Below are 26,476 nucleotides of genomic sequence, written 5' to 3'. Positions count from 1 at the left end.
CAAAACGGCTGGGGTAGTGGTGGCTGAACCCCCTAAAATGGCATGCAGTCATCATAGAAGCAGCATGTTTTGGGCTCTGACCTGGAGCAGCCGTTCGCCTCTCTGGTTTTCTGGTAGGCTTGCCTCAGCTTCTTAAGTTTCAGGTGGCACTGCTTCGGGTCCCTGTTATGGCCTCTGTCCTTCATGCCCTGAGAGATTTTGACAAATGTTTTGGCATTTTGAAAACTGGAACGTAGTTCTGATAGCACGGATTCCTCTCCCCATACAGCGATCAGATCTCATACCTCCCGTTCGGTCCATGCTGGAGCTCTTTTGTGATTCTGGGACTCCATCATGGTCACCTCTGCTGATGAGCTCTGCATGGTCACCTGCAGCTTGCCACACTGGCCAAACAGGAAATTGAAATTCAAAAGTTCGTGGGCCTTTTCCTGTCTACCTGGCTAGTGCATCTGAGTTGAGAGTGCTGTCTAGAGCGGTCACAATGGAGCACTCTGGGATAGCTCACGGAGGCCAATACCGTCTAATTGTGTCCACAGTACCCCAAATTCGACCCAGCAAGGCCGATTTCAGCGCTAATCCCCTTGTCGGGTGGAGTAAGGAAATTGATTTTAAGAGCCCTTTAAGTAGAAAAAAAGGGCTTCGTCCTGTGGACGGGTGCAGGGTTAAATCGATTTAACACTGCTAAATTCAACCTCAACTCCTAGTGTAGACCAGGGCTAAGACTTGCAGCAAATCTCAAAAGTGGGAATGAATGAGGGATCCAGTTATAAACTGTACGTTAAGTATAATACTGGCAACGCCATTTGTAAATGTTTTATTTGTGAATTTTTCTTGTTCTGAATATTTAAAGTAAAAGTTGCTTGTGTGTACAATGCAAGCACAGTATTTAAATGTTATAGTGTCTTCTGGAATACATACAGCATAATCAAATAAATGTATAGATACTGCATTTGACATCATAATCTTCCCAGGTTTGGCTGTATTAGTTACTCTTATCCATTATGATCTGTAAAAGGTTACATTCTGGAGCATTTTAGCACTATTTGTAGAGTGCCAGCGGTGTGGTGTTTGCTTTACATACAGGTAATCAGACAAGGAGTGAAATCCTGGCTCCTTTGACATCAATGGTAAAACTCCCATTCGCTTCAGTAGGTCCAGGATTTCATCCACAGCCACTACCTCCACAAGTTTATGATCTAAGAGCCTGATTAAACTCCCATTAGAGCCAACAGGGAATCTATTGACTTCAGTGACTTGACTGATTGGGCCCTAGGAGCTTGGTTCTACAACCTTGGCTCGTATGTAGTGGCACTTACTCATGTCACAAGTCCAAATTACTTCCAATGGGACTATGTGCTTGAGCTAGAACTACTCTGAGAGTTAAGAATTACAGAATTTGGCCCAAAATAGTAGTAGTCTTTTTCATTAAGGTCATAACTGTGTATAATAAATGGCTCTCAGTGTAGATGTCTAAATAATGATTTGTGGTTTTAAAAATAATCTGAACTTTTCTAGTGGAAAAATAAGGCTTTCCAAAGAGGTGTGTATATTAATATTGCTCTTTCAGCTCATCAGTGCAAACCAACCTTATTTTAGTTTCTCAATACAGTTAGGAAATACATATTATTTTCCATTTGGATGGGGGTGGGGGGAAGAGAAACATCCCAAAATCATGCTCACATGGTATTGTTTTAATACTACTTCTATAATACAATCTGTGCTACTCCCACAAAACCACCCAACTTTTCAAATGTATAAAAGAGATGAAGTTACCCCTTCTTTATATTTGTCTGCAGTAGAACACCAGTTACATTAAGCAGTCAAGCTTCACACTGCAGCTTGTAATATAGCTGTTCATGCCATAAAGATTTCACACTGGAATCATCGTGTTCCCAATAGACAGACAAAGGATTTTCCTCCCTCTCAGTGGATGACTAATGGGGGGGGGAGGGGCAGGGGAATATACAATTATCACTAGCATTTTATCTTTTAAACGTTGTATTTGAAATACCATCTGCTTCATTTCAAAGCTGATTACAGCTGCTCATAGACAGCAGAGGGAAATGGGGACTGGAAACATGGGATGCTTTGCCTATCCCTTTGCCCTTTTTTCCACTCCCCCCTCCCCACCCTGCAGCCCTTGGTTTTAAACACCATTCAGTGGGTTTGTTACTCTGCCAATTAAAACCATTGCCTTTGAATTCTTCTCATAAACAGCTAGTAGGAACGGTTTGTTCAGTGTTACTTCCAGTGGCAGCGAGCCTCCATCTTTTTCTAAGAGGTCTTCTGGTAGATCTACTCCATTCTTCAGTTTGAAAAGGGCCTTATTTATAACCTGAAAAGCAAATATGTAAGTGAATCTGGAGTCACCAGAGCATGAAATTGAGGTGATAAATGAACGTCTATGAAATATTTTCATTTACTTGTAATAACCAGTGACATGGAGATCAGCAGTAAACACATAAGATGCAGTTTATAGATAATTGAGGTGTTTGTTCCAATAAAGCGCTCCCACCAAAAAAAGAAGCTAGACCACCAGGCAAACACTCAGCCTGATTCTATGGGTTAAATATAGAAATCCTATTCACTTTGATGGGGTGAGATTTCACCCTAATCAGTCCATCTAGGTAGAAAAATAAGGAGTAAAGTCACACGCTGTCTCCAAGAACACTTTTCTCTTTTTCATGAATGTAAAGACCATCTCCCTAGTCTTCCCCCTAAGGTCTGGATATTAGTTCTCTGCCCCCAGATAGGTAATGTCTCTCACTTCTGACAACCTCATTGCACTGGTTTTCTGTACAGACTTACTTCTTTACCTCTGACTTAAGTTCCAGGTGCTGCCTCCTTTCGGATGATTACCTGTTAACAGGGTGAGAGAGGGTTCTTGATAGGGGCAGTTATATAAAATCAGGATGGCACTTTTGGAGCAACAAAAACCTACCCCAGCATTCAGAAGTTTTCCTTCCATTGCTCAGTGACCATCTCTCAACTTTGGAAATTTAGCTAGGCCTCAGAAGCTATCTACCTGGGTATTAACTTGCAAAGGATAGTTCTTTTAAAGGTTTGAAAGAAGATTCATTAGTAACGCATTAAATCAGCCATTGATTATATGGAAATTAGTTGATGGATGGAATAGTTGATGTTTGTACAGTGCTTTGAATATGAATAGCGCTATATAAAAGCAGTGTGTGTCTGTAGTAACCATACAAATGATGCCACTTGGAAATATGAACACAAAACAAGGTAAAATAAATAGACCATCCCAATTTGATGCACAGTTGTCATCTTAAAAGTCTAGTGTAGTGTTTCTCAATGTGTGGGTCGTGGGATGGGTGGGTGGGGGAGTCACAAGTGCAGGACTGGCATTAGGGGATGGCAAGCAGGGCAATTGCCCCCACCACAGAGGGCCCTATAAAGCTAAGTTACATGCTTCACTCCTGGGTAGTGGGGCTCAGGCTTGGGGAGGGGAGGATCAAAAAAAAATTTTTTTTAAGTCCAGGGTGAGCTGCCAGCACAAAAAGGTTGAGAGACTGAACAGGGCACTGAACAGCCGAATACCTACAGCCCTCCCTCAGCAACAGAGGTTACAGTTTGAGCTTGTCGAAATATTCATAGCGGAATACATTTGTCAAACCATGCTTCTGCTCATGGACAAACTTGGAGTTCTATTACGTTATTTATAATTGACAGGGACCATGTCTCCCTATATTTTTGTACAGCGCCTTGTGCAATAGGACCTCAAACCTGACTTTTTGATAGTGGTGCTATTTTAATGCATGTAGTAGCGATGATGTCTGAGCCATTTATGCAAACAAACTTCAGCCTGGGGGTTGTTCCCAGAGCAGTTCCTTTTGTTCTTCATGGCCATTCAGTATGGCCCTTCCCTTCCGCCCCCCCCCCCAACTGTCCTTGCCATTTGTTGTGTTTTATATTTTTAGCTGATTTATATACATTTGGTTGGACAAGATACATGGGTGAAGGTGTTTCTTAATACAGATGGCATGTACTGTACCTTTCCAACAGTAAGATTGGCATCACTTATTTTAGTAAGATTTGCTTTCTTCCCCAGCAGTGCAGACAAATTCATGTTTGTGAGCAGTTCCTGAAGGTCATACGCGCTTTGTATTGTTAACTCTGGCAAAGATAATTTAATATGTCTGTAGAAAATATATTTAAAAAAAGAAAGGTATGAATGATTATTGTTCTACCAATATCCATGGGGGGAAGTGACCTTGGATTTCAAAACCAGTGGAGGCTAAGCAGAAGTGTTGTGCATATAAGCATACAAGAATAATTTTTCAGTATCACAGACCAATAGAAGCTATGTGTGCTGTTTCTGAGGGGTAACTTGCCCACTATTATAGGTGGAGTGCGGATGAAATATGGCCCCGATCCAGTAAAACATTTAGGTAAGTGTTTAACTTTAAGCATGAATAGCCTCATTGATGGGCCATGTATTACCAGTTCTAACAAGGCTTTTGTTGGTTTTTTGGTTTTTTTTGGGAAGAGGCAAAATATCAGGGGTAAAATCTTGGCCCCATTGAAGTCGAACTCCAATTGACTTCAATGGAGCCAGGATGTAACTCCAGAATCCTAGTTATCAACATATAAAAGGAGGGGACAAAATAAGGACATATGACCAGGGAAGAGTATAAAAATATTGCTCGGGCATGTAGGAAAGATATCAGGAGGGCCAAATCGCACCTGGAGCTGCAGCTAGCAAGAGATGTCAAGAGTAACAAGAAGGGTTTCTTCAGGTATGTTGGCAACAAGAAGAAAGCCAAGGAAAGTGTGGGCCCCTTACTGAATGAGGGAGGCAAGCTAGTGACAGAGGATGTGGAAAAAGCTAATGTACTCAATGCTTTTTTTGCCTCTGTTTTCACTAACAAGGTCAGCTCCCAGACTGCTGTGCTGGGCAACACAAAATGGGGAAGAGATGGCCAGCCCTCTGTAGAGATAGAGGTGGTTAGGGACTATTTAGAAAAGCTGGACGTGCACAAGTCCATGGGGCCGGACGAATTGCATCCGAGAGTGCTGAAGGAATTGGCGGCTGTGATTGCAGAGCCCTTGGCCATTATCTTTGAAAACTCGTGGCGAACGGGGGAAGTCCCGGATGACTGGAAAAAGGCTAATGTAGTGCCCATCTTTAAAAAAGGGAAGAAGGAGGATCCTGGGAACTACAGGCCGGTCAGCCTCACCTCAGTCCCTGGAAAAATCATGGAGCAGGTCCTCAAAGAATCAATCCTGAAGCACTTAGAGGAGAGGAAAGTGATCAGGAACAGTCAGCATGGATTCACCAAGGGAAGGTCATGCCTGACTAATCTAATCGCCTTTTATGATGAGATTACTGGTTCTGTGGATGAAGGGAAAGCAGTGGATGTATTGTTTCTTGACTTTAGCAAAGCTTTTGACACGGTCTCCCACAGCATTCTTGTCAGCAAGTTAAGGAAGTATGGGCTGGATGAATGCACTATAAGGTGGGTAGAAAGCTGGCTAGATTGTCGGGCTCAACGGGTAGTGATCAATGGCTCCATGTCTAGTTGGCAGCCGGTGTCAAGTGGAGTGCCCCAGGGGTCGGTCCTGGGGCCCGTTTTGTTCAATATCTTCATAAATGATCTGGAGGATGGTGTGGATTGCACTCTCAGCAAATTTGCGGATGATACTAAACTGGGAGGAGTGGTAGATACGCTGGAGGGGAGGGATAGGATACAGAAGGACCAAGACAAATTGGAGGATTGGGCCAAAAGAAATCTAATGAGGTTCAATAAGGATAAATGCAGGGTCCTGCACTTAGGATGGAAGAATCCAATGCACCGCTACAGACTAGGGACCGAATGGCTCGGCAGCAGTTCTGCTGAAAAGGACCTAGGGGTGACAGTGGACGAGAAGCTGGATATGAGTCAGCAGTGTGCCCTTGTTGCCAAGAAGGCCAATGGCATTTTGGGTTGTATAAGTAGGGGCATAGCGAGCAGATCGAGGGACGTGATCGTTCCCCTCTATTCGACACTGGTGAGGCCTCATCTGGAGTACTGTGTCCAGTTTTGGGCCCCACACTACAGGAAGGATGTGGATAAATTGGAAAGAGTACAACGAAGGGCAACGAAAATGATTAGGGGTCTAGAGCACATGACTTATGAGGAGAGGCTGAGGGAGCTGGGATTGTTTAGTCTGCAGAAGAGAAGAATGAGGGGGGATTTGATAGCTGCTTTCAACTACCTGAAAGGGGGTTTCAAAGAGGATGGCTCTAGACTGTTCTCAATGGTAGCAGATGACAGAACGAGGAGTAATGGTCTCAAGTTGCAATGGGGGAGGTTTAGATTGGATATTAGGAAAAACTTTTTCACTAAGAGGGTGGTGAAACACTGGAATGCGTTACCTAGGGAGGTGGTAGAATCTCCTTCCTTAGAGGTTTTTAAGGTCAGGCTTGACAAAGCCCTAGCTGGGATGATTTAACTGGGACTTGGTCCTGCTTTGAGCAGGGGGTTGGACTAGATGACCTTCTGGGGTCCCTTCCAACCCTGATATTCTATGATTCTATGATTCTATGATTCTAAGGGTGAAAGGTTGTGACTTGAGAGCACACGTAGTTATACGAGTGAGGAGCAATACAAGGGCTAGCTTTCCTCATGCTTCTAGACAACTGATCATCCTCTGGAGTCCCCTGGTGTAACAGTGTTGCACAACCAGGTGCATTGTTGTGTTTCAGAAGGGTTGGTATGCCTTCCTTGGAAAGATTTGGCCACTGTTAGAAAGAGGAAACTGGCTAGCTATGGGCCATTGGCTTGTTCTGGTTTAGTAATCCCTATATTCTTATGTGAGATTTTGTTTGTAGATTTAAATATACCTGGGTGACAGATTTTGCAACCAAGTCGAAGATGGATGCAAGGAAAGTTCTGACTCTATTTGGTTCAGGTCATTGCTGTTGACAGGCTGCACCAGCACGAGGAAAGCATTCTCGCTGACAGGAACTTTGATTACTGAAAATTTCTTGCTGTCGTCCCTCTTGTACTGAAATGTTCCAGTTACGGACATCATAGGCACCAGGGTCTTTGTGCTTGAATCAGGCCAGAACTCCTGAAGCTCTTTCAGTTGGGAGGCTTTCTTCACATTGGCTGAAAACCAGATTGAGAAAGGGAGAAGGTCCAATTTATTTGTGTTATCGCTATTTAATCATTACCAGAGTCACTTTTTCTTCTGAGAATACAAATGTGACATTGTGTAAGAGAATTACATGCCGAGTGCTAACTATGGGAGTGTACATGCTGTGCTGCTGAATGCACCCGGGGTGGCCTTAGGCAAAGGCTATGGTACCTATGGCACCATATGTAAAAGAACCATCGGACTGTTATTGCGACGACTGTGGTCATTCAACAGTTTGCTATTGTTGTCTTCAAATGCTTTGTATCTGGTGAATATTAAAAAGAAACTGATATAATATTGGTGGAAAGTAGGACTTGTCTTAACCTGAGAGCTAGTCTCCATCAATAAATAGGTTTCAGAGTAGCAGCCGGGTTAGTCTGTATTCTCAAAAAGAAAAGGAGGACTTGTGGCACCTTAGAGACTAACAAATTTATTTGAGCATAAGCTTTCATGAGCTACAGCTCAATGCATCCAATGAAGTGAGCTGTAGCTCACGAAAGCTTATGCTCAAATAAATGTTAGTCTCTAAGGTGCCACAAGTACTCCTTTTCTTTTCATCAATAAATAAATATATTGAGGCATGGCAGAATTTTATTTTAAATTTTAATAATTTAGATGAATAATAGCGATGTTTTAAGCAGTTTTTTCTATTTTGATTTATGCAAATTTTCACAGTTGCACAAAATTATGGTTTTAAGCATTTTTTTTAATTTTTATAAATTTGTTTTCATAGTTGCAGAAAATTATGTGGTGGTTAGACAATAATTTAATGACAGTAGATGTTGAGATTCAAAAAGTTTCAGCTTTATAACCATTAAAAAACAAATGTTCAACGTTGTGTCAAAATATACAAAGTAAATATCCTTAAATCAAATTCTAATACGTTCTCAAGCAGCCTGGTTTTAATTTGCCTGCCTGTAAATTTTTATAATCTATTAAACAATTTTTTCATCAGTTTGTGAGTGCACGGGTGAACTTGACATTTACCAATCATCTAGACCTTCCAAGCCTAGATGTATCAATGTTTTTAGTGTCAAATGTGTTATGAATAATAAATATGGAAAATGACGCTACTGTTAGCACATGAAATGTACACACTAAGTATAGTGCCCAAATTCTTGCCTCTGAAACACGCTTGCATGGGAAGAGTATTATGCACAATATTACTTCACCTTAAAGAAGAAACAGGTAAGATACATGAAAGAAGTATACATAATAATGAAGTGTAGAGAAAGTATATTGGCCACAGCTATTCACCTCTTCTTATAATATAAAAATAAGGGGACATAAACTGAAATTAAAAGGAAGCAACTTTAAAATGATAAAAGGAAATATTTTTTCCATACATGGTAAAAGCATAGCCTGCGGAACTCATTGCCACATGGTATTATAGGCCAAGATTACAGCAGTATTCAAAAACAAATTGGACATTTATATGGAAAACAAGCATATCCAGCATTGTAAAAGTAAATATGGTTTTTAAGGAGTTTTGGAACCCTCACACTTCAGGCCATACCATGAGCCAAACTCTTAACTATTTTGGGTTAGGAGGAAATTTTCCCGGGTGAGGGCGGGGCTGGCAGGTTATCCCATAGCTGCCTCCTGTGTGGATTCTTTTTCCTTCTTCCGAGGCAGCTAGTACTGCCCTCTGTCAGAGCCAGGACACTGGATAAGCTGGACATCGGGTTTGCTCCAGCATAGTTGTTATGATCCTATTAAATAAACATAACTCTCACTTTAGTTCTCTGGTCAATCTCACTGGGATTATTAAACATAAACCTTGGTTGCTAAAAGCCTGCAGTTTGAACCCTGAACACAGTTGAACTTCACTTGCTGGTGATATGTTATTTTGCTGAATGCTGCCAGTGAAAAGTCCTTGGTTTGGCAAACAAATCAGCATGACTGACAGTGTGCTGCCTCTGCAATATCAGTACTAGTTGCTATAATTTAATTTTGAGCCTGATTTAGCATTACTGACCTCTCCAAGAGCTTGCCATTGACTTTGGTGCAGGGTCAACCTCATAACCATGTGGTGGGCCAAATCCTCAGCAACTGTAAATCTGCACAGTTCCATTGACTACATGGATTTCCCCAGCTAAGGAAACAGTATCTGGCCAACTGTTTTGTAAATCATACTATGTTTTTATTAAGTCTTTTTTATAATATTAGCGTATGAAGGGAGCTATCCCCATTTTCCTGGTAACGAAATATTCACCCTCCAAAAATATTGAAGGCAATCACCAAGCTACTGAGACTTTGCCCGCCCATTTGTCACATCGTTGTATTCAGAAGAAGTAAGTGGGAAAGAACCTTTAATTACATATACACGGTATTCATAAATTCCAAGGCCAGAATGGACCACTGTGATCATCTAATCTGACCTTCTGTAGAGCACTGGCCATAGAACTTCCCCAAAATAATTCCTCGAGCTTCTCTTTTAGACAAACATCCCATCTTGATTTAAAAATTGTTAATGATGGAGAATCCAGCACAGCCCTTGGTAAGTTAATTATTCACTGTGTTCTAACTTATTCCTTATTTCCAGTCGGAATTTGGCTAGCTTCAACTTTCAGCCATTGAATAATGTTGCTTTTCTCTGCTAGATTGAAGAGCCCATTGTTAAATACTTGTTACCCACCTAGGTACTGTGACAGGGTTGGGCCAGATGGCTACAGGAGAGTGATAGAAGGCAGATATATTAACCCCAGGTTAAGTAGGTCCCTTTTCCCTAGGTAAGGTAACAGGGAAGGTTCCAGAACAATCAGGAACCTTCTGGAAACAATTAAGACAGACAGGCTGATTAGAACACCTGCAGCCAATCAAGAAGCTGCTAGAATCAATGAAGGCAGGCTAATCAGGGCACCTGGGTTTAAAAAGGAGCTCACTTCAGTTTGTGGCGCATGTGAGGATCTGGGAGCTGAGAGTGAGAATGCATACTATTGGAGGACTGAGGCGTACAAGCATTATCAAACACCAGGAGGAAGGTCCTATGGTGAGAATAAAGAAGGTGTTGGGAGGAGGCCATGGGGAAGTAGCCCAGGGAGATGTATCTGTCGCACAGGTGTTCCAGGAGGCACTCTAGACAGCTGCATTCCACAGGGCCCTGGGCTGGAACCCGGAGTAGAGGGTGGGCCTGGGTTCCCACCAAACCTCCCAGCTCCTGGTCAGACACAGGAGGAGTTGACCTAGACTGTGGGTTCATGAAAACGGCCAAACTGAAGGCTGCCATTAATCTCCGAGGCGAGCAAATCTGCCAATAAGCACAAGACTCACCAAGGTAGAGGAGGAACTTTGTCACAGTACTTAGAGTGATTTTTAGTTAGCCTTTAACCTTCTTTGTTAAACTAAATAGAGCTCCTTGAGTCTATCGCTACGTCAGGTATTCTAATCCTCTAATCATTCTTGTGGCTCTTCTCTGAACCCTATTCAGATTATTAACATCCTTCTTGAATTGTAGGTACCAGAAGTGGACACAGTATTCCAGCAGCAGTTGCACCAGTGCCAAATTCAAAGATAAAATAATCTCTCTACTCCTATTCAAGATTCATCTGTTTATGCATCCAAGGATCAAATTAGCCCTTTTGGCTAGAGCATCACACTGGGAGCTCATGTTCAGCTGATTGTCCACCATAACCCCCAAATCGTTTTCAGAGTCACTGCTTCCCAGGATAGAATCCGCCATCCTGTAAGTATGACCTACGTTCTCTGTTCCTCTAGATATACTTTTACGTTTAGCCATATTAAAGTGTGTTTTTCTTGTAATAGGAAACAAAAGAGAGAGAAAGAAGGGAGTGCCTGTATAATAGGAAAAGATCATCTGAGCTGAACAACTGAAAGAAATGCTTTTTTACTGAGAGTCAACTAGTGTCAAGTCACCTGCTTTGTGTAACCTTTACACTGCTTTATCAAAGGAAAGAGGCCTATATCAAGAAGGACAAGAGAAGGGAGGGAAAGAGACATAGAGGCTAACAGAAACATGCAGAAACTCTAGCCTGACAAGCTAGGAGAGAACTCTGGACACACACACACACACACACACTCTCTCTCTCTCTCTCTCTCTCTCTCTCTCTCTCTGCCTCTCTCTCTCTCTGCCTCTCTGCACCACCACCAGGAGAGAACCATTGTTCATCTATGCTTCAAGTAATATTTTGCATACTTAGTAACACAATTTTTGTACCCATCTAGCAGAGCTGGTCAGAAAATGGCTTTCTATTCTCTGGAAAACTTTGACCTTTTGTCAAAAAACCGAACATTTTCCATTGAAAACCAATGTTTTGGGGTTTTCAATTAAGTGTCTGGTTTTTGCGGAAAATTTAAACTCTGTGGAAAATGTTCCACTGAAAAACAGTCTGGATGTGGAAAATTTTCGCCCAGCCCAACCTTCTGACTGTGCTATTGTAGGATCCAGCTTCTCGCATTGATTTTAATTACTTATTTTTGTAACTTTGAAAAACATTTTCTAACCCCTCCTCCCACCAATAAATTGTGTGTTTAATCAAGCGTGGCTTGCAAGGAATTTCAAAAATGGTTCTTGTTCCCTTTTGTTGTGGCTGTACTATGCTTGACAGTCCCTTTATGAACATGGTGGTAGTACCACAATGCATTCTGTAATATGGAGAGGGGCTCAGTCTTTATTTAAAATCACTATATATAAGTGGGTTACAACTTGGAGGTCTAGAATAGTGAAACCTTGGTTTCTAATTGGATCGCTACCACCTAGACAGTCTCATGACTATGGGTAATATCTTATGATCATGTAATATAGCCTAGAAGAATTTGATATATTTTCCTCTCCTGCGTTTACTGGGAGAAAATGTGAAGCTTGTAAGTATAAGCTAACATGGCTGCTCTTCAGTAAACAGAAGAGCCAAGCAAGATCTGCTGATCAGTAGGGAAGGGTTGCAGCAATGGTTATTTTCTAATTCACCCATGTCTGAACTGCTTTTCTCTAGCCCCCATGTGGAGTCTGTGGCACATGTGTGCACATCTTCCTCCTAAGAGAGCAGACAAAATAGAGCTAGACTGGTAAAGCAGTGAGACGTGACAAACGTACATTCCGAAATCAAACAGTGAGTTTCAAACACGGGAAGGAGATCCAAAGAAATAGCTTTGTTATAAAAAAAAAAAAACCAAAAAAAAACCCACCTCTACCCTCTCTGGTTGTGCCCAGCTGACAGCAAAGTTAAAAGGTAAGAATCATCTCATAATAATACCTGTTATTTCTACAGCACCAACACTGAGCTAAGCACCTCATAGACCAGTCTGAAGATAAGCTTACTCCCTCGAAGAGCCAGCACCTTTCATCTGAGGATTTCAAATTAGTTTACTGAGGCCTGGTTTAGCCTAAAAAGTTAAGTCCATTCAGCTATGTTGCTCAGGGGTGTGAAAAATCCACACCCCTGAGCAACATAGTTAAATTTACCTATGCCCTGGTGTAGAGCGCGCTAGGTCTAATTCTTCTGTCCACCGGGCTACTGCCTCTTAGGGAGGTGGATTACATATGCTGATGTGAGAACCCCTCCCACTGGTGTAGAGAGAGTCTACATTGAAACAACTGTACCATTGTAGCATTTCATTGGTAGACAAGCCCTAGCATTAAAAAATTGAAGCTCATCACACTAATGAGAGATAGGGAAGTCTGATCTCCAACTTACAGGTGGGGAAACTGAGGCACAAAAGCACCCAAGTTCCATTAGGAGCCTGTCTCATTGAATGTCAGTTGGAATTTAGGCCCTTACATGCCTAAGTCACTTTTGAAAAGGGGACTTAAGCTGCTGTCACTAAGGGTTTTTTGAAAATTTTACCCACAGAGCTTAAGTGACTCACCCAAGGTCTCACAATGTGATAGTGACACATCCAGGAATGGGACCCAGTTCTTCTGACTCCCAGGGATCTAGCTTAGGGACTGGCCCACAATTCCTTCCCGGTCTCTTTTGGCCATTAATACATTGTGTGACGTATTTGGCAATAGAGTTCTTGTCATCACAGTTGGTAGTTGCAGCCACTTGACTCCTTGGTATCACTGTAAAAGTGTGCTCTCTACCCTTGTTTAATAAAGACTTAGGATGAGGTTTTCCAAAGCACTCAGCATTGAGCTAACTCTGCTCCCATTGAAAGCCAGGGTCAAATTCCAGTCAACTTCAACAGGAGCAGAATAGGCCATCCCCGAGCCCGTTTTGAAAAGCCTATTAATGGAGATCAGCACCAAAGTGACCACAATATAACCATTTAATTAAATATTAATATTATTTGGTTCCTGACCTTGTCCCAGTAGTAGTGCATGACTCTCATGAGAGAGGCTGTATAGAAGTGGAGGCTTTCAATTTCAAGGATCCCAACGTGCCTTAACGGACTGTCTGTGTAGCTATTGCTCATCCGTCGCTGAAGAGCAGCCACCTCTTGGATGGACTCTGGCAGCTACTGTGTGCCAGCAGCAGTCCACCACCCCAGCATTGTAGAAGGGAATGTGGAGGCTAACTATCCAACTGGAGCTACAGGGGGAGTTCTAAGTAAGCAGAAAGGAACTATCCTGGTTGGAATTGGCTAGAGCATCAAGTTGAGTTCTCCTATTCTTGTGAAACTCCTCCTCCTTCTGAAAAATACGCTGGCACTTTTGGGGACCAGAAGCCCTTTCCATCTGTTCCATGTGAAATGTGCAGGAGTGGAGCCCTCACTTTAGAAGTTCGGCAGTACTCAGGGAGGTTTCTGATGTAGCATCTTTGCCCTGCTTCGGGCTGGCAGAACAGGCAGGCAGTGGGTACGATTGGTTTGTCTCATAGGTTGGGGACTCAAACCTGTGGATCTCTACACAACTGCTCAGAGGAAATCTCCCTCAGTCCCCCTTACGCACGGCAATGACTCTGTGGCTAGCTGACACATGTTGCCTATCATGGTCTATCTGTAGATGGGGCACTGATGGCATATGCACCGGGGTGAAGGATGACCTTGTGGTTAAGAAACAGGAGTGGGATTCGGGAGATCTGGGCTCAGTTTCTGAGACAGACTTCCTGTGTGACTCTGGGCAAGTCACTTACTCACGTTAAGTGCGGTTTCACATCTGTAACGGGGATTGTAATACTTTTTCTCCCACCCTTTCTCTTGTCTGTTTAGACCATAAGCTCTTTGGGGGAAAGTGACTGTTTTTGTACAGCGCCGAGCACAAAGAGGAACTTGCTCTACCAACAATACAAACAGTATGGCTATTATTATTTATTGTAATGCTAAGGCCACATCTTGCAGCACTCTAGGTTTTCAGCTGAGGTCTTCCATCTAGCTGCTGATCAGGCCTGATCCTGCTTAACCTAAGAAAGCAAAGCCCAAGGTGGAGAGCTGTGAGGTACAAAATGTGCTGGCTTGCAGAAACCGATGAATCTGGAGGTCATTAGCTGCCCCCCTCAGATTGCCATTGAAATTAATGCTCATTGTTCTTACCTTTAAACTGAATGTAAGTCACAAACAGCAGGGTGGTAGATGGATCTATGTTTGTCAGTACATTCTGGGTTCTGCTGGCATCTTTGCCCTTCACAAAGCTTTCAATTAGTTCCGCTGCCTGACTTGAGTTCGTAAAGTCAACAGCTCGGGCATAAAAATAATCGGCAGAAGGGGCCAGGCTGTGCACGAGTGATTTGGATAAACGCACACTGGGAGCAGAGAAGAGACAGGAAAGCTTGGTAAAAAGTAGATCATCAGCTCCACTTGAGAGGAGCAGGTCGTCCATGGTCTTCAGGGTCAAAAGGACTTTGTGTCCATCCACTTTGGAGGTACAGTCTGGGTCACCGGAGGGGGGAACGAATCCCAAGAAGTTCTGTAAATCAGTTGCTGTCTGTTCGGAGGCCCCTAAGTAGAATGACAACAAAGACCTGTAGAGATTGGTAGGTGACAGGAGAATATTTTCACCCTTCAGTGTTTCCTTCAGCACCCCATAGAAGCGCATACCAAGGACATGCACTAGGTCTTTCAAGTAGCTCAGCTTTTGGTCACGCTTGGTATCCAAGCTTTGTGTTCCCAGCTTGGTTTTGTCTTTCAGGTTCTCTTCATAGGCAGGGATGGTTTGGGACTCAATGGAAATGGGGACAAACATTTTCTCCTCCTGTGTCAAGTTGTCCAGCTTCTCACAGCTGCTTTTGTTGTAGGAAAACAAATGGAAGGGGTGGACGTACACCCGGTCACAAACGACAGGGCTCAAGCACAGGAAGAAACACAGGAGGCTTACTCCTGGATTCATGTTGAAGAACAATTTCAGCAAAGTCTGTTTGGAGAAAAAAAAAAAGAAAGTGGGGAGAAGGGTTAGCTAATTAACATGCCATTTACTTTGTTCCTCTCACAGGCAGTGTGAGATGTTAATATTGCTTTTCCTCACAGGTCAGGAAATCAGACAGGTGGGAGTTTTCAAAAGAGTTTAGTATTGGCCTAACTCTGCTCTGACTGAAAACAATGGTAAAATATCCATTGAGCTCAATGGGAGCAGTTTCTGGGTGCTCTTGAAGATCCCACCCCCAGAGTGTGTCACTGGTACTCGTATAGCCCCCAGGCACATAGCATCTGAGTACATCTCATTTTAATGTCTGTATCTTCACAACACCCCTGTGAGGTAAGGAAGTGCTATTAACCCCCTTTCACAGATGGACAACTGAGGCACAGAGAGATTGTGACTTGCCTAAGCTTATACAGGAAGTCTGTGGCAGGGCAGGAAATTGAAGCCAGGTCTCTGAACTCCCACACTGCTGCTCCCCTTCCCCTCACCCAGCACTGTGCCGTCTTTCTCCTCTGTGTATCTAATCTTCATAGTAATTAGCACTTATTTTCAAAATGCAGTACACACACTTGGTAATTCTCACAATATGTCTCTGACATGGGTTGTGTTCTCTCTCCCTCCTTCCATGGAAACTTCAGCATTAGCAGATGTTGGGGTATTTTTTTTCCATATTACTTCCCTCTAACAATTGCTGTTCTAGAAGTCATGAACAATGTTTTGCTATACTGGATTAGCAATTTCCATTTTGTACCGAGACAATTTTCGACTCTCATTTTATTCACTAGAAATCAAATTTCACTGTGTGAGTTCACTCTGGATTTCTGTCAGTATCCATGGAGAGAGAGAGAGAGAGAGAGAGAGACATGCATACCCAATACTGATGTGTTCTTACAGATTTTGCATGTTCTAATTATCTCTACTCATATACCAAATTTTGCCTGTTTCTGAATTTTTGGAGCGTCTTTAAATTTGAAGCTGTGGATTGGAAACCTGCACGTTTCATATTAAAATGTGTAATAATTTGTGAATGTGCAAGATAGTAACATCCATCATACTTCAAAATGTTTTTATTTAGGGCCAGATTCTGACACCCTTCATCACAACGAGCAGTGCCTTACTCCATAAGTGTTTCTGCTGATTTCAGTAGAACTACTTATGGGGTATAGTACAACTTAACATGAGCAAGGGTTTCAGAATTGTGTCCTCCTTCTAGCCCTTTCCTGGCTCTGCACGGCTCATGAATGGTGCAAGATAAGAAAACAGGCTCAGTTTTCAGCTCTGCTCATCTTTGGTAGTTGTAGAAGGTCTGACTGGCAGCTGCTGTGAATCTGGCAGTCTGAGCCTGCTGAAAAGTATCCTAGCAACATTGTCTGCAATGGGCTCTGTTCCTTTTCACCACCTTCCTTCTTCATGCTCATTGTTTACACTGATTGCTGGTGGTGTGATTTGAATCCATTCTCTGGGTGGCAGGCATTTTCCTGGCATGATTTATGATATCCCATTGTCCAGTTGTAGTGCCTTCCATCTGAGGATCTCAAAGGACTTTACAGTTAGTAATGCTGGACACCTCCCAGCACCTGTCTGAGGTATTACCCCATTTTGCAAATGGGAGGATTGAGGTAGAGAGAGATTAACTACGAACTAAAATTCACACCAGTAGACAGATGCATTACCCTCTCTGCCTGCATGCAAACAAGTTCATTTAAATCCCCAGTTATGTACACCTCTCTAGCTATGTGTGTGCAAGCTGGGGATTTGCTCATGCACAATAGAGTAGCTGGAAATTTTCACGCCTGCCTATTTACTGAAAATCAGGCCCGAAGGGACTTGCTCAAGGTCATGCAAATCTGGGGAAGAGGACTGGAATAGAACCCAGCTTTATTGACTCCCGGTTCTATGCCTAAAATACACATCTATTCTTTCTCCCTATTCTTCCTATTTAGCTAGCATACTACATCCTTTATTAGTCCAGTCATGGCCTTCAGAACTGCAACATTTCCTTCCTTCAGCATCAGCTTTTGGCTTAAATCAGTTGGTGGTGCTCAAAGCAAACTTCCCACCCCACAGTTTCAAACAAGACACAGCTAAATCTCTAAGGCATCAAATTTATGGGATTATTTAGTAAATTGCAGCAGACTGCTTGCAACTAAACTGAACAAGATGCTTTCCTGCTTATCTTTTCATAAAAGGCATAGCTGCTACTCCAGTTGTGCTGAATGTATTTCCAGCCAGATCATCTCCTTAGCATTTCCCAGATGATCAGTAGGCAATTGCAACAGAAAGGCCAAGAATTAAAGGGCACTGCCATTCCATCCCTAGAACTTATCTCTAATAGGTCTTTGGCCCGTTAGAAACCAAGTTTTAAGAATCCTTTCCCATGGTGAAAACAATTTTGTTTAGGTCCAGCTATCCTTGGACTCTGCCAGGGTATCTCAGTGGGAGCCTGTGCCAGCATGTGCTTACAGTGAGATAGAAAAAACTTCTTCAAAACAAAGCCTGATTTATTTTGCCCCAAAGGTACACAGCTCTTAAAGAAGTAGGTTTAAACCAACATAGAATCCTGACGTATATGTCCTTACCTAAGTTGAACCTCTCTCTCTACCTGTAGCTTAGGTGGCTCTGACTTAGAAGAAGCAGGCTACGCTGCTTGCAGCCTTCCTTCTGTCTCTGTCAGCCTGTCAGCCTTTTCACTGGCACATCCTGGCCAGCCAGCCAGCACCTCCCACTCATCCAAATCCTCCTCCCTTTTCTAATCCCTTTCAGGGTTTCTTTGGTCTCCTTTGATCCAAGTTTAGCCTTGGCGAAGATACCCCAATTTACCCTGAATGGAGCCAGCTATTGTTACCTTAAATCTTTTGAAGCTGCGTACTTGAGGGTACGTCCACACTGGAATAAAAGCCCCTGAGCAAAGGCACATCTGGCCCCAGTCAGCTGACTCAGGTTCATGGGGCTCTGGGGCTGTAAAATTATTGTGTAGATGTTTGGGCTCAAGCTGGAGCTGAGGCTCTGGGACCCTGCAAGGGGGAAGATCCCAGGGGCTGGGCTCCAGCTTCATCCTGGACGTTTACACAGCAATTTTACAGCCCTGCAACCCAAACCCAAGGCAGCTGACCCAGGCCAGCCATGAGTGTTCACTTACTGAGTAGACATACCCTGAGGGGATGTCTTCTCTGAGGGGTTGTTTCACGTTTCCTGGGTTCCTTAACTACCCCCCTTTACAGCCTTCTTTGATTTAACTCTGCATTCAGGCAGGTAACTATACCAAAATGAACAGGGAGATGGTCACACTCGGTATTCATTAAAAAAACAGTACAGACATTCTCAGAGTTTGTCACAGATCCATTGCTGGCCACCCTTGTTACCAGTAAGACAGTTTCCTAGTGCAGCCAAATCCATAGCATTACTTCCTCCAGATGAGCACTGAGGCTATGCCTGTATCTGAAAGAGAAGATTTCACTCTGGGGATGCCAGTCCAGAACCTTTCACCAGCGCTAGAGAGTCATTTAAAAATTATCATTCAAAGCAAAACCATCTATTCAATCAACAGGTTTGCTAGCCTTTGTCCTTCGTCTCACCTTGCTCTCTTATGGTATCTTCCGTAAACCCGGCTCCTCTCAGCACCTGCTGTATCTGAAGCACTCTACCATGACTGCTGGCACATTTATGCCTTTTCGAAAGGGAAGACCCTTTTCAGTGCTGTTCCACAGAGCTACATTGCATCACCAATGGAGGGGTGAGTGGAGACTAGATCAGACCAGATGGGACCAGATGAAACATGAGCATGGCTGAACGCTAGACCCATTGGTGGGTTTACAGATCAATACACAACCTTTAACCAAGCATAGCATGGTCTTCTGTTACACATTCACTGGCCTGGACTGTGACTTTCTGTTATGCATATGGGCCCATAGTAATGCCAGATAAAAAGCCAGCTCATGTTCTTGTAACCTTTCACCCCTTTCCCTTCCCTGCTTACTACAGATACATTGCTACATTTAGGACCTAATTTGTTCCTGAAGTAACTCCATTTGGGTATGACTTTTAAACCATTTTTAAAGCTAGCATGTAAAGGCATTCTTCTAATAATTAGATGTGGGCCCTTTGTCAGGTTTTATCTGCACTAGAGTAGGGTTGCCATGGTTTTGGAAATTAATACAAGCCTAGCGATAGAACTTGAGCTTTCAGAAGAAAAGAATCTCTTTCCCATCTTTCATTTTTGGCCATCCAGCAATATAGACTCCAGAGATAGAGGTGGCAGAAGTCTACCTCAGGCAGACCTTTGACTGCCACCTGTGCAGCCATTAGGAACTCTAGGAAGTTGTTTGCTTTTTCCCTCCCTAAGACACTGGTTGTACACGCAAAGACAAAGGGATAGGCATGTTTCCCAATTAATTCCACCTGGCTACAGCCACTTGAAGGGTTCACAGAAAGCACACACCTCTCAAACCTGCTCACAAGTCAGTGCAGAGGATCCCAGTCTGGTTTCCCATGCTTTGTGTCTGATTTCAAAATGATGATTTGCTTCCTATATTATTCCCACCATTGCCTAATCCGGGTTACACATTAGCTTTCCCCTCTTATCTGATTTCTGTTCAAAATGTTCTGGGATATGTTGCTGTGTTTTTCCATCTGTTATTAATCCTCATTGCCTCCTTCAGTGAAGAAGAGCAAATAGTGGCTGAAGAGCTGATTTCATCAGCATCACAGCCATTATTTCCACTGTGTCCTACTTTCTCATCTCTTTGGCAATATTGAAATTAAATCAGTCCTTGCCAGGTATTCTTACTGCCCTGCCGTGCCAACATGGAATCGGTGCTGTCAGATGAACCAATTTCAGTGTGCAAATGTTATCAAATACTCTTCATAAATGTTAACCCTAACAGAGAGATATTAACCTGACAGCTAGCTAAAGAGTAAATATTAGATATAGAGAATGCAAAGGCATTTTAGTTCAGGCACTTGTATCTGCTGATCAGACCAAGGATGTAGGCTACTCCTTCGCTAAGGACAGTCTGCACTCTGAATAAGTGTCTGGAATGATGAGAAAAGTTCTAGGTAGGACTGAGGGAAATTCAAGCACTTTCCCTTTACACAGAAATAAATGTAAATTATGTATTCAGTTTTGTTCAATTTGGCTTCCCACCCTCCCTAATTTTGCATTGAGACTTTTCTGAGTTAAAGAGACTAATGGACCATGTATGAAACTATGGATCCTAATGAGACTATGGATCCATGTATAGTTAACCCAGATGTAGTGAAACTCTCTTTATAATGAAGCAGAGTGACTGTGTTCAATTTTTTTTTCATTGCGTAGCAATATGCAAATAACATGTCTGAGTGCAGTGAACCTCTGCTTTGTTCTGTGAATAAGAAGCTTCTTTATAAGAGGTTCCACTGTACAGGTTTTGGAAATTAATACTTGCCTAAAGATAGACCTTTTGGCTTCAAAAGAAAATAATCTCTTTACTGTCTTTCATTTAAGATATCCAACAATACAGACTCCAGAGAGAGAGGTGATAGAATTCTACTGGATTTGGAGGTTTGTCTTCGTTGTCTTTCTCTTTCTTTCTCTCTCCCCTTCTCTTTTCTTTTCTTTAAAGAATAGGATACACCTTGAATAGAGCTGTGCAAATGCTGCACTGAATTACTCACAAAAATTAATTTGCTTTCATATTTGTGAGCCTTTTTGTTTCCCAGGAATGCTTGTAACCATTCATGTCTCATTTGCTTTGTTTGCAGAAAGGAAAGTGATGTCTAGGTGCGCATGTGCAGGGAGAATCAAGGGGAAAAGGAGAAGCATGTGCAGGGGGGAAAGGAAGGGGCAGAGGAAAAGAAAGCATGTGCAAGGATAGAGGAAAAGTTGACATAGTTACAGTGAAGGATTTACAGGAGGATCAGGAGAGAGAAAGGATGGTCATGGGGAAAGGAAATGAAAGGGGACAATGTCATTAACTTTTTTCCAAAAAGGACAAAACGCTTATTGTGTTAGACAGTTAAAAATACCTAAATGCTTTCCTACTTCCCTTCCCATGGAAGCAGCAGCTGTAGTTGTCACAAGGAGACCAGGCAGTGGCATGGGAACCAGTCCATTAGACACTTAAGAGCTTTTGAAAATATTACCCTAAGTGACATAGGAGCCCACATCCTATTTTCAAAAGTGATTCAGGCACTTAGGTGTCAATCTCATTGGGAAACATTTTACCTAAAGTGATTTGCCTAAACCACTTTTAAAAATTAGATGTGGTTTCCTACATCTCTTAGGTGCTTTTGAGAATTTCCCCCTTTCTCTCTTAAGAAGTCTGCACTATGAATAATTTTGAGAACCCTGCTCCTTGTTATATATGTTGTATTGGGGCCTGAATTTAATTTCTGCATACCCTACAAAACCCATGTTCTCTAGGCTCACTTTGCTGCACACGAGTGACCTATTTCAAAGTAAACAGAGTGAGGAGGGCAAGTTTTGTTTAAAAAATAATAGATTTATGTACAGAAGTGAAAAACCAATTTCCCCCTTACCCTGTGAGAACTGTTGCAATGCTGTCCCTGGTTTGAGCCTGATTTATTTATTTGTGTTATCTGTGATGGCAAAAGACTATACAAAGTGATTTTGTTAACTATTATAATGAAACGTCGATAAGAAATAGTTTGGTAAAGGTTTTTTTTCCTGTTTTTTCTGTATTTATATACAATGATGACTTCTGCCCTCAATCTCTGAAAATGCTATTCCCTGAAGGCAGCTGGAGAACATGGGGCTGTTCGAAGGGCTTGCCCAATTTTTGCATAAAAAAACATCAAATCACAGCATTCAAAGTACATATGATGAAACAGGGATGTTATGGAATACCTCAGCATTTGCTACAAGTTCTCACTGTGAAGAACAGTGGAAAAATTTGTGACTAATTGGAGACAATAAGCAAGCCGGAAAGTCTAATAGCGCCGAGGTTTAAAGTTGAAGGAGATTTTTCAGTCACTGTCACCTTGTGTTCAGTAATAAAGGGCCCAATCATCAGCTGGGTATCATTTGATTCTTACTCAGAATGCCTACTGAAGCCAAGGAAAGGCCGAGTAAGGGCTTCCAGGAGTTTGTCTTGGATAACTGCCCAAAAGAGGGCCAGATCTTCACAAGTCCTGTGACTCACCTATCATGGCTATTTCCAAAGAAACAGAAGTTTACTGCTTCCTACAAGAGCTAAAAAAGCACTATTTTAAGAGAATTTATTGTGTGTGAGAAAACTGAACTGGGTGTGAGAAAACGGGGCAGGGAAAGAGAAAACAAGAGAAGAGCAAAAACATTATAATCTGTTTTAGTTTGTATTAATGTAGCACCTACAGGCCCGAGCTAGCATAAGGGCCCCACTGTGCTAGAGGATGTATAGTAGCACACCAAGAGACAGTCCCTGCCCTCAAGGGCTTACCACCTAAATCCGGGGTTGGCAACCTTTGAGAAGTGGTGTGCCAAGTCTTCATTAATTTAAGGTTTTGCGTGCCAGTAATAAATTTTACATTTACAGGAGCCGGCGGACCGAACCCCAGACCGGCAGCATGGGCAACAGACTGAACCCCAGACCGGAAGCAGGCGGAGCCACTCAGCCCACTGCCAATCCGGGGTTCCGTCCATCCAGGCTGACAATGGGATGAGTGGGGCCAGCAGCCAGGACCCCGGCTGGCAGCAGAGTCCACTAAAAATCAGCTTGCATGCTGCAGGTTGCCGACCCCTGGTCTAAATAGACAAGACAGGCAAATGGTGGGAGAAAAGGAGAGAACCCACAAGCAGAAAATTGGGAACCGAGTAAGAGAGTTAGTGACTTGCCCCAGGTCACCTAGAAGTCTGTGGCAGAGCTGGGAATGTTTGGATTCCTAACTTCTTCTGAAAAACAAAAGTAGAAACTAAGCTGCAGAAAGCAAAAAAGAGGAGAGAGGGGAAACTGGAGAACAAGGAGAGCAAATGTACAGGGAAAAAGATGAGACAAGATGTCTGTATCAAAGCACACAGCATGGAAGGACGTTGACAAGGGAGCATCTAAGCCCCAGTCCATCACAAGTGAGAAGTCCAATGAAAAAAGGATACAAGCCCCTGGGATGTAGTGGGCTATCACTTTGCAGGGAAAATGCCTGTGCTGAAGCTGTTCATGCATTGAACAGCTTCACTGCTGACATGCCAGGTATGTTAAGCAAAATTCACAGTTGTGGTCCAGCAATGATTCTGCAGCGCAGATTCTGGACGGGGCTAGCCACAAAGAAGCTAATGCACAATTCCTGATCAAGGATAAATAGGGTAGGATGTAGAGGAGGAGACAACTGTTTGCCAGCATGGCTCTGCATAGACTTTGCCACTGCAGCTATTTCAGGCAATGATCCTTCAAAAGGCTTCATGGTTTTGGGGGGGGGGGGTTGTGCTACTTAGTTTAAAAAGTACATAAAGGTAGAGCACTAGTGATCTGGGATTCTCTGCATCATAACAGCTTTGTCCCTTAGATGAGAACATAAGAACAGCCATACTGAGTCAGACCAATAGTCCATCTAGCCCAGTGTCTGGTCTTCTGACAGGTTTCAGAGTAGCAGCCGTGTTAGTCTGTATTCGCAAAAAGAAAAGGAGTACTTGTGGCACCTTAGAGACTAACAAATTTATTTGAGCATAAGCTTTCGTGAGCTACAGCTCACTTCATTGGATCCACCAAATGCATCCGATGAAGTGAGCTGTAGCTCACGAAAGCTTATGCTCAAATAAATTTGTTAGTCTCTAAGGTGCCACAAGTACTCCTTTTCTTTTTGGTCTTCTGACAGTGGCTAGTGCTGGATGCTTCAGAGGGAATGAACAGAATAGGGCATTTTATTGAGTGATCCATCCCCTGTCATCCAGTCCCACCTTCTAGCGGTCAGAGGTTTAAGGACATCCGGAGCATGGGATTGCATCCCTGACCATATTGGCTAATAGCCATGGATGGAGCAATCCTCCATGAACTTGTCTAATTCTTTTTTGAACCCTGTTATATTTTTGGCCTTTGCAAAATCCCCTAGCAATGAGTTTCACAGGTTGACTGTGAAGTACTTTCCTTGTGTTTGTTTTAAACCTGCTGCCTATTAATTTAATTGGGTGACCCCTGGTTTGTGTATTATGTGAAGGGGTAAATAACGCTTCCTTCCTTACTTTCTCTACACCAGTCATGATTTTTCAGATCTCTAACATATCTCCCCTCAGTCGTCTCTTTTCCAGCTTGAACAGTCCAAGTCTTTTTAATCTCTCCTCCTATGCAAGCTGTTCCATACCCCTAATCATCTTTGTTTTCCTTATCTGTACTTTTCCCAATTTTAATGTCTCTTTTTTGTCATGGTGGCATTTTTTGGTCCTCTTACTGTTTTTTATTTAATATTATTTATTTGTTTTTATTTTTATTATTGTTATTTGGAGTATACGTTTAGTTTGAGCCTCTATTATGATGTGTTTTAAGTTTCCATGCAGCTTGCAGGAAATTCACTCTTCCTTTTTATTTCTGTTTAACTAGGATCCTTATTTTTGTGTAGTTCCCATTTTAAAAGTTAAATGCTATTGTGATGGGTTTCTTTGGTATTTTTCTCTCCTACAAGGATGTTAAATTTAATTATGTTATGATCGCTCTTACTGAGCAGTTCAGCTATTTCACTTCTCGGACCACATCTTGTGTGCCATTTAGGATTAAATCAAGTATTGCCGCTTCCTTTGTGGCTTCCAGGACTAGCTGCTCCAAGAAGCAGTCATTAATTATGTATAGAAAATTTATCTCTGCATCCCATCCTGAGGTGACATGTGCCCAGTCAGGATTGGGATAGTTGAAATTCCCCATTGTTGTTGAGTTTTTTGTTTTATTACCTCTCTAATCTCCTTGAGCATTTCACCATCACCATCCTGGTCAGGTGGTTGGTAGTATATTCCTACTGCTATATTCTTATGATTCAAGCATGGAATTTCTATCTATAGAGATGCTATTGTACTGTTTGATTCATTTAAGATTTTTGCTATATTTGACTCTATGCTTTCTTTCACATATAACGCCACTCTCCCACCTGCATGATTATCCTGTCATTCCTATATATTTTGTACCCTGGTACGACCATAAGAATCTGATGTCCAATTGCTATGCCTGCTGCTCCTGAATAATCCCACTCTTTAATGTCATTAAATGATATACTTAACTCTGGCAGTTATTCCCAGTTTCTCCACCAATGAATCATTCAAACTCCTCTAGAGGAAACAGCCAAATAAGCCTCCCAAAAGTCTATTGGGCTCCCCCAATCACCCAGTCATGAGCAAAGTAAACAGTTGATTTGTAGATTACCATGCTGAGCAATTTGTTCAGAATGTACCTTCATGCTCTTGAACACAGTTATCCTTTGCTTAACTTAATTAACTCAGTCCTCCTCAAAATGTCATCATGGCTACTGGTACACTGAGTATAGAAAGCTTCTAAAGGAATATTGCCCTTGAGGAAGATCTGCACTGCATTGATATTCTATCTGTGGTGCTCATCTAATGATTTATTACCTACAAATGAGTTTATATGAACACTAGCTCACTTTGTTCCATCTTATAATTACGTTTGGTTTGATAAGACTTCTGTTTGCAGGTCCAGGGTACAGAGGTTTCTCGGCATTTGTATAAATTTCTCTCTTTTCCCACCCTCCGCTCCCCATGGAAGATGCAACGTTTTTAACAGCATTTTTTAAATGATTCCTATATAAGGATAACTAATATTCCTCTGTGTGTGTGTGCGTACACAGTTTTTCATCCTAAAGTATCTAAAGTAGTTTACAGATGGTTGTTATCACTACAGTAACACACAGAGGCCTATCTTGACATTGTGCTAGATACAGTACGTATACATCGTAAGAGAGTCCCTGCCCCAAAGATCTAACAATGTAAATAGACAAGACAGACAAAGGATAGAAGGGGAAACACAGACACAATGTGGAAGTGATTTGCCCAAGGTCACACAGCAAGTTTGTAGCAGTTCTGGGAATAGAATCCAGATCTCCTGATTCCCAGCCCAATACCTTATCTACTAGACCGTGTGGCTTCTCTGTCAGTGTTGCTCAGGGGAAGGAAAG

At 42.5% G+C, this 26,476-nt stretch overlaps 1 protein-coding gene across 3 annotated transcripts; it reads right to left on the bottom strand.

The window, feature by feature from the left end:
* Positions 1 to 630: 630 nt before the first annotated feature.
* Positions 631 to 19,131, bottom strand: AGT (angiotensinogen). 3 transcript variants are annotated; one of them, XM_038397244.2, is made up of 5 exons: positions 18,970 to 19,131; positions 14,572 to 15,388; positions 6,845 to 7,112; positions 4,013 to 4,157; positions 631 to 2,335 (listed from the first exon to the last, which is right to left on the bottom strand). In XM_038397244.2, the coding sequence occupies exons 2-5, from the start codon at positions 15,362 to 15,364 to the stop codon at positions 2,147 to 2,149; spliced, it is 1,395 nt and encodes a 464-aa protein (XP_038253172.1). In that variant the 5' UTR covers positions 15,365 to 15,388; positions 18,970 to 19,131; the 3' UTR covers positions 631 to 2,146. The 3 variants fall into 3 exon arrangements, with proteins under 3 accessions (XP_038253172.1, XP_043367277.1, XP_038253173.1); XM_043511342.1 differs by lacking the exon at positions 18,970 to 19,131 and adding an exon at positions 17,974 to 17,989; XM_038397245.2 differs by lacking the exon at positions 18,970 to 19,131 and having other exon boundaries at positions 14,572 to 15,727.
* Between the last annotated feature and the right edge of the window lie 7,345 nt (positions 19,132 to 26,476).

Source organism: Dermochelys coriacea, chromosome 3 (genome assembly GCF_009764565.3).
Source record: "Dermochelys coriacea isolate rDerCor1 chromosome 3, rDerCor1.pri.v4, whole genome shotgun sequence".
NCBI lineage: Eukaryota > Metazoa > Chordata > Testudines > Dermochelyidae > Dermochelys > Dermochelys coriacea.
The sequence above is the reverse complement of the archived record's forward strand: the minus strand, read 5'-3'. Positions and strand labels throughout refer to the sequence as shown.

Coding starts and splice junctions, on each gene's coding strand:
- AGT (XM_038397244.2), bottom strand. CDS start 15,364: ATGAATCCAGGAGTAAGCCTCCTGTGTTTCTTCCTGTGCTTGAGCCCT. Junction 4,158..6,844: donor TTGCAAAATCTGTCACCCAG/GTATATTTAAAT, acceptor TATTTTCTACAG/ACATATTAAATTATCTTTGC. Junction 2,336..4,012: donor CCAATCTTACTGTTGGAAAG/GTACAGTACATG, acceptor TTTGCTTTTCAG/GTTATAAATAAGGCCCTTTT.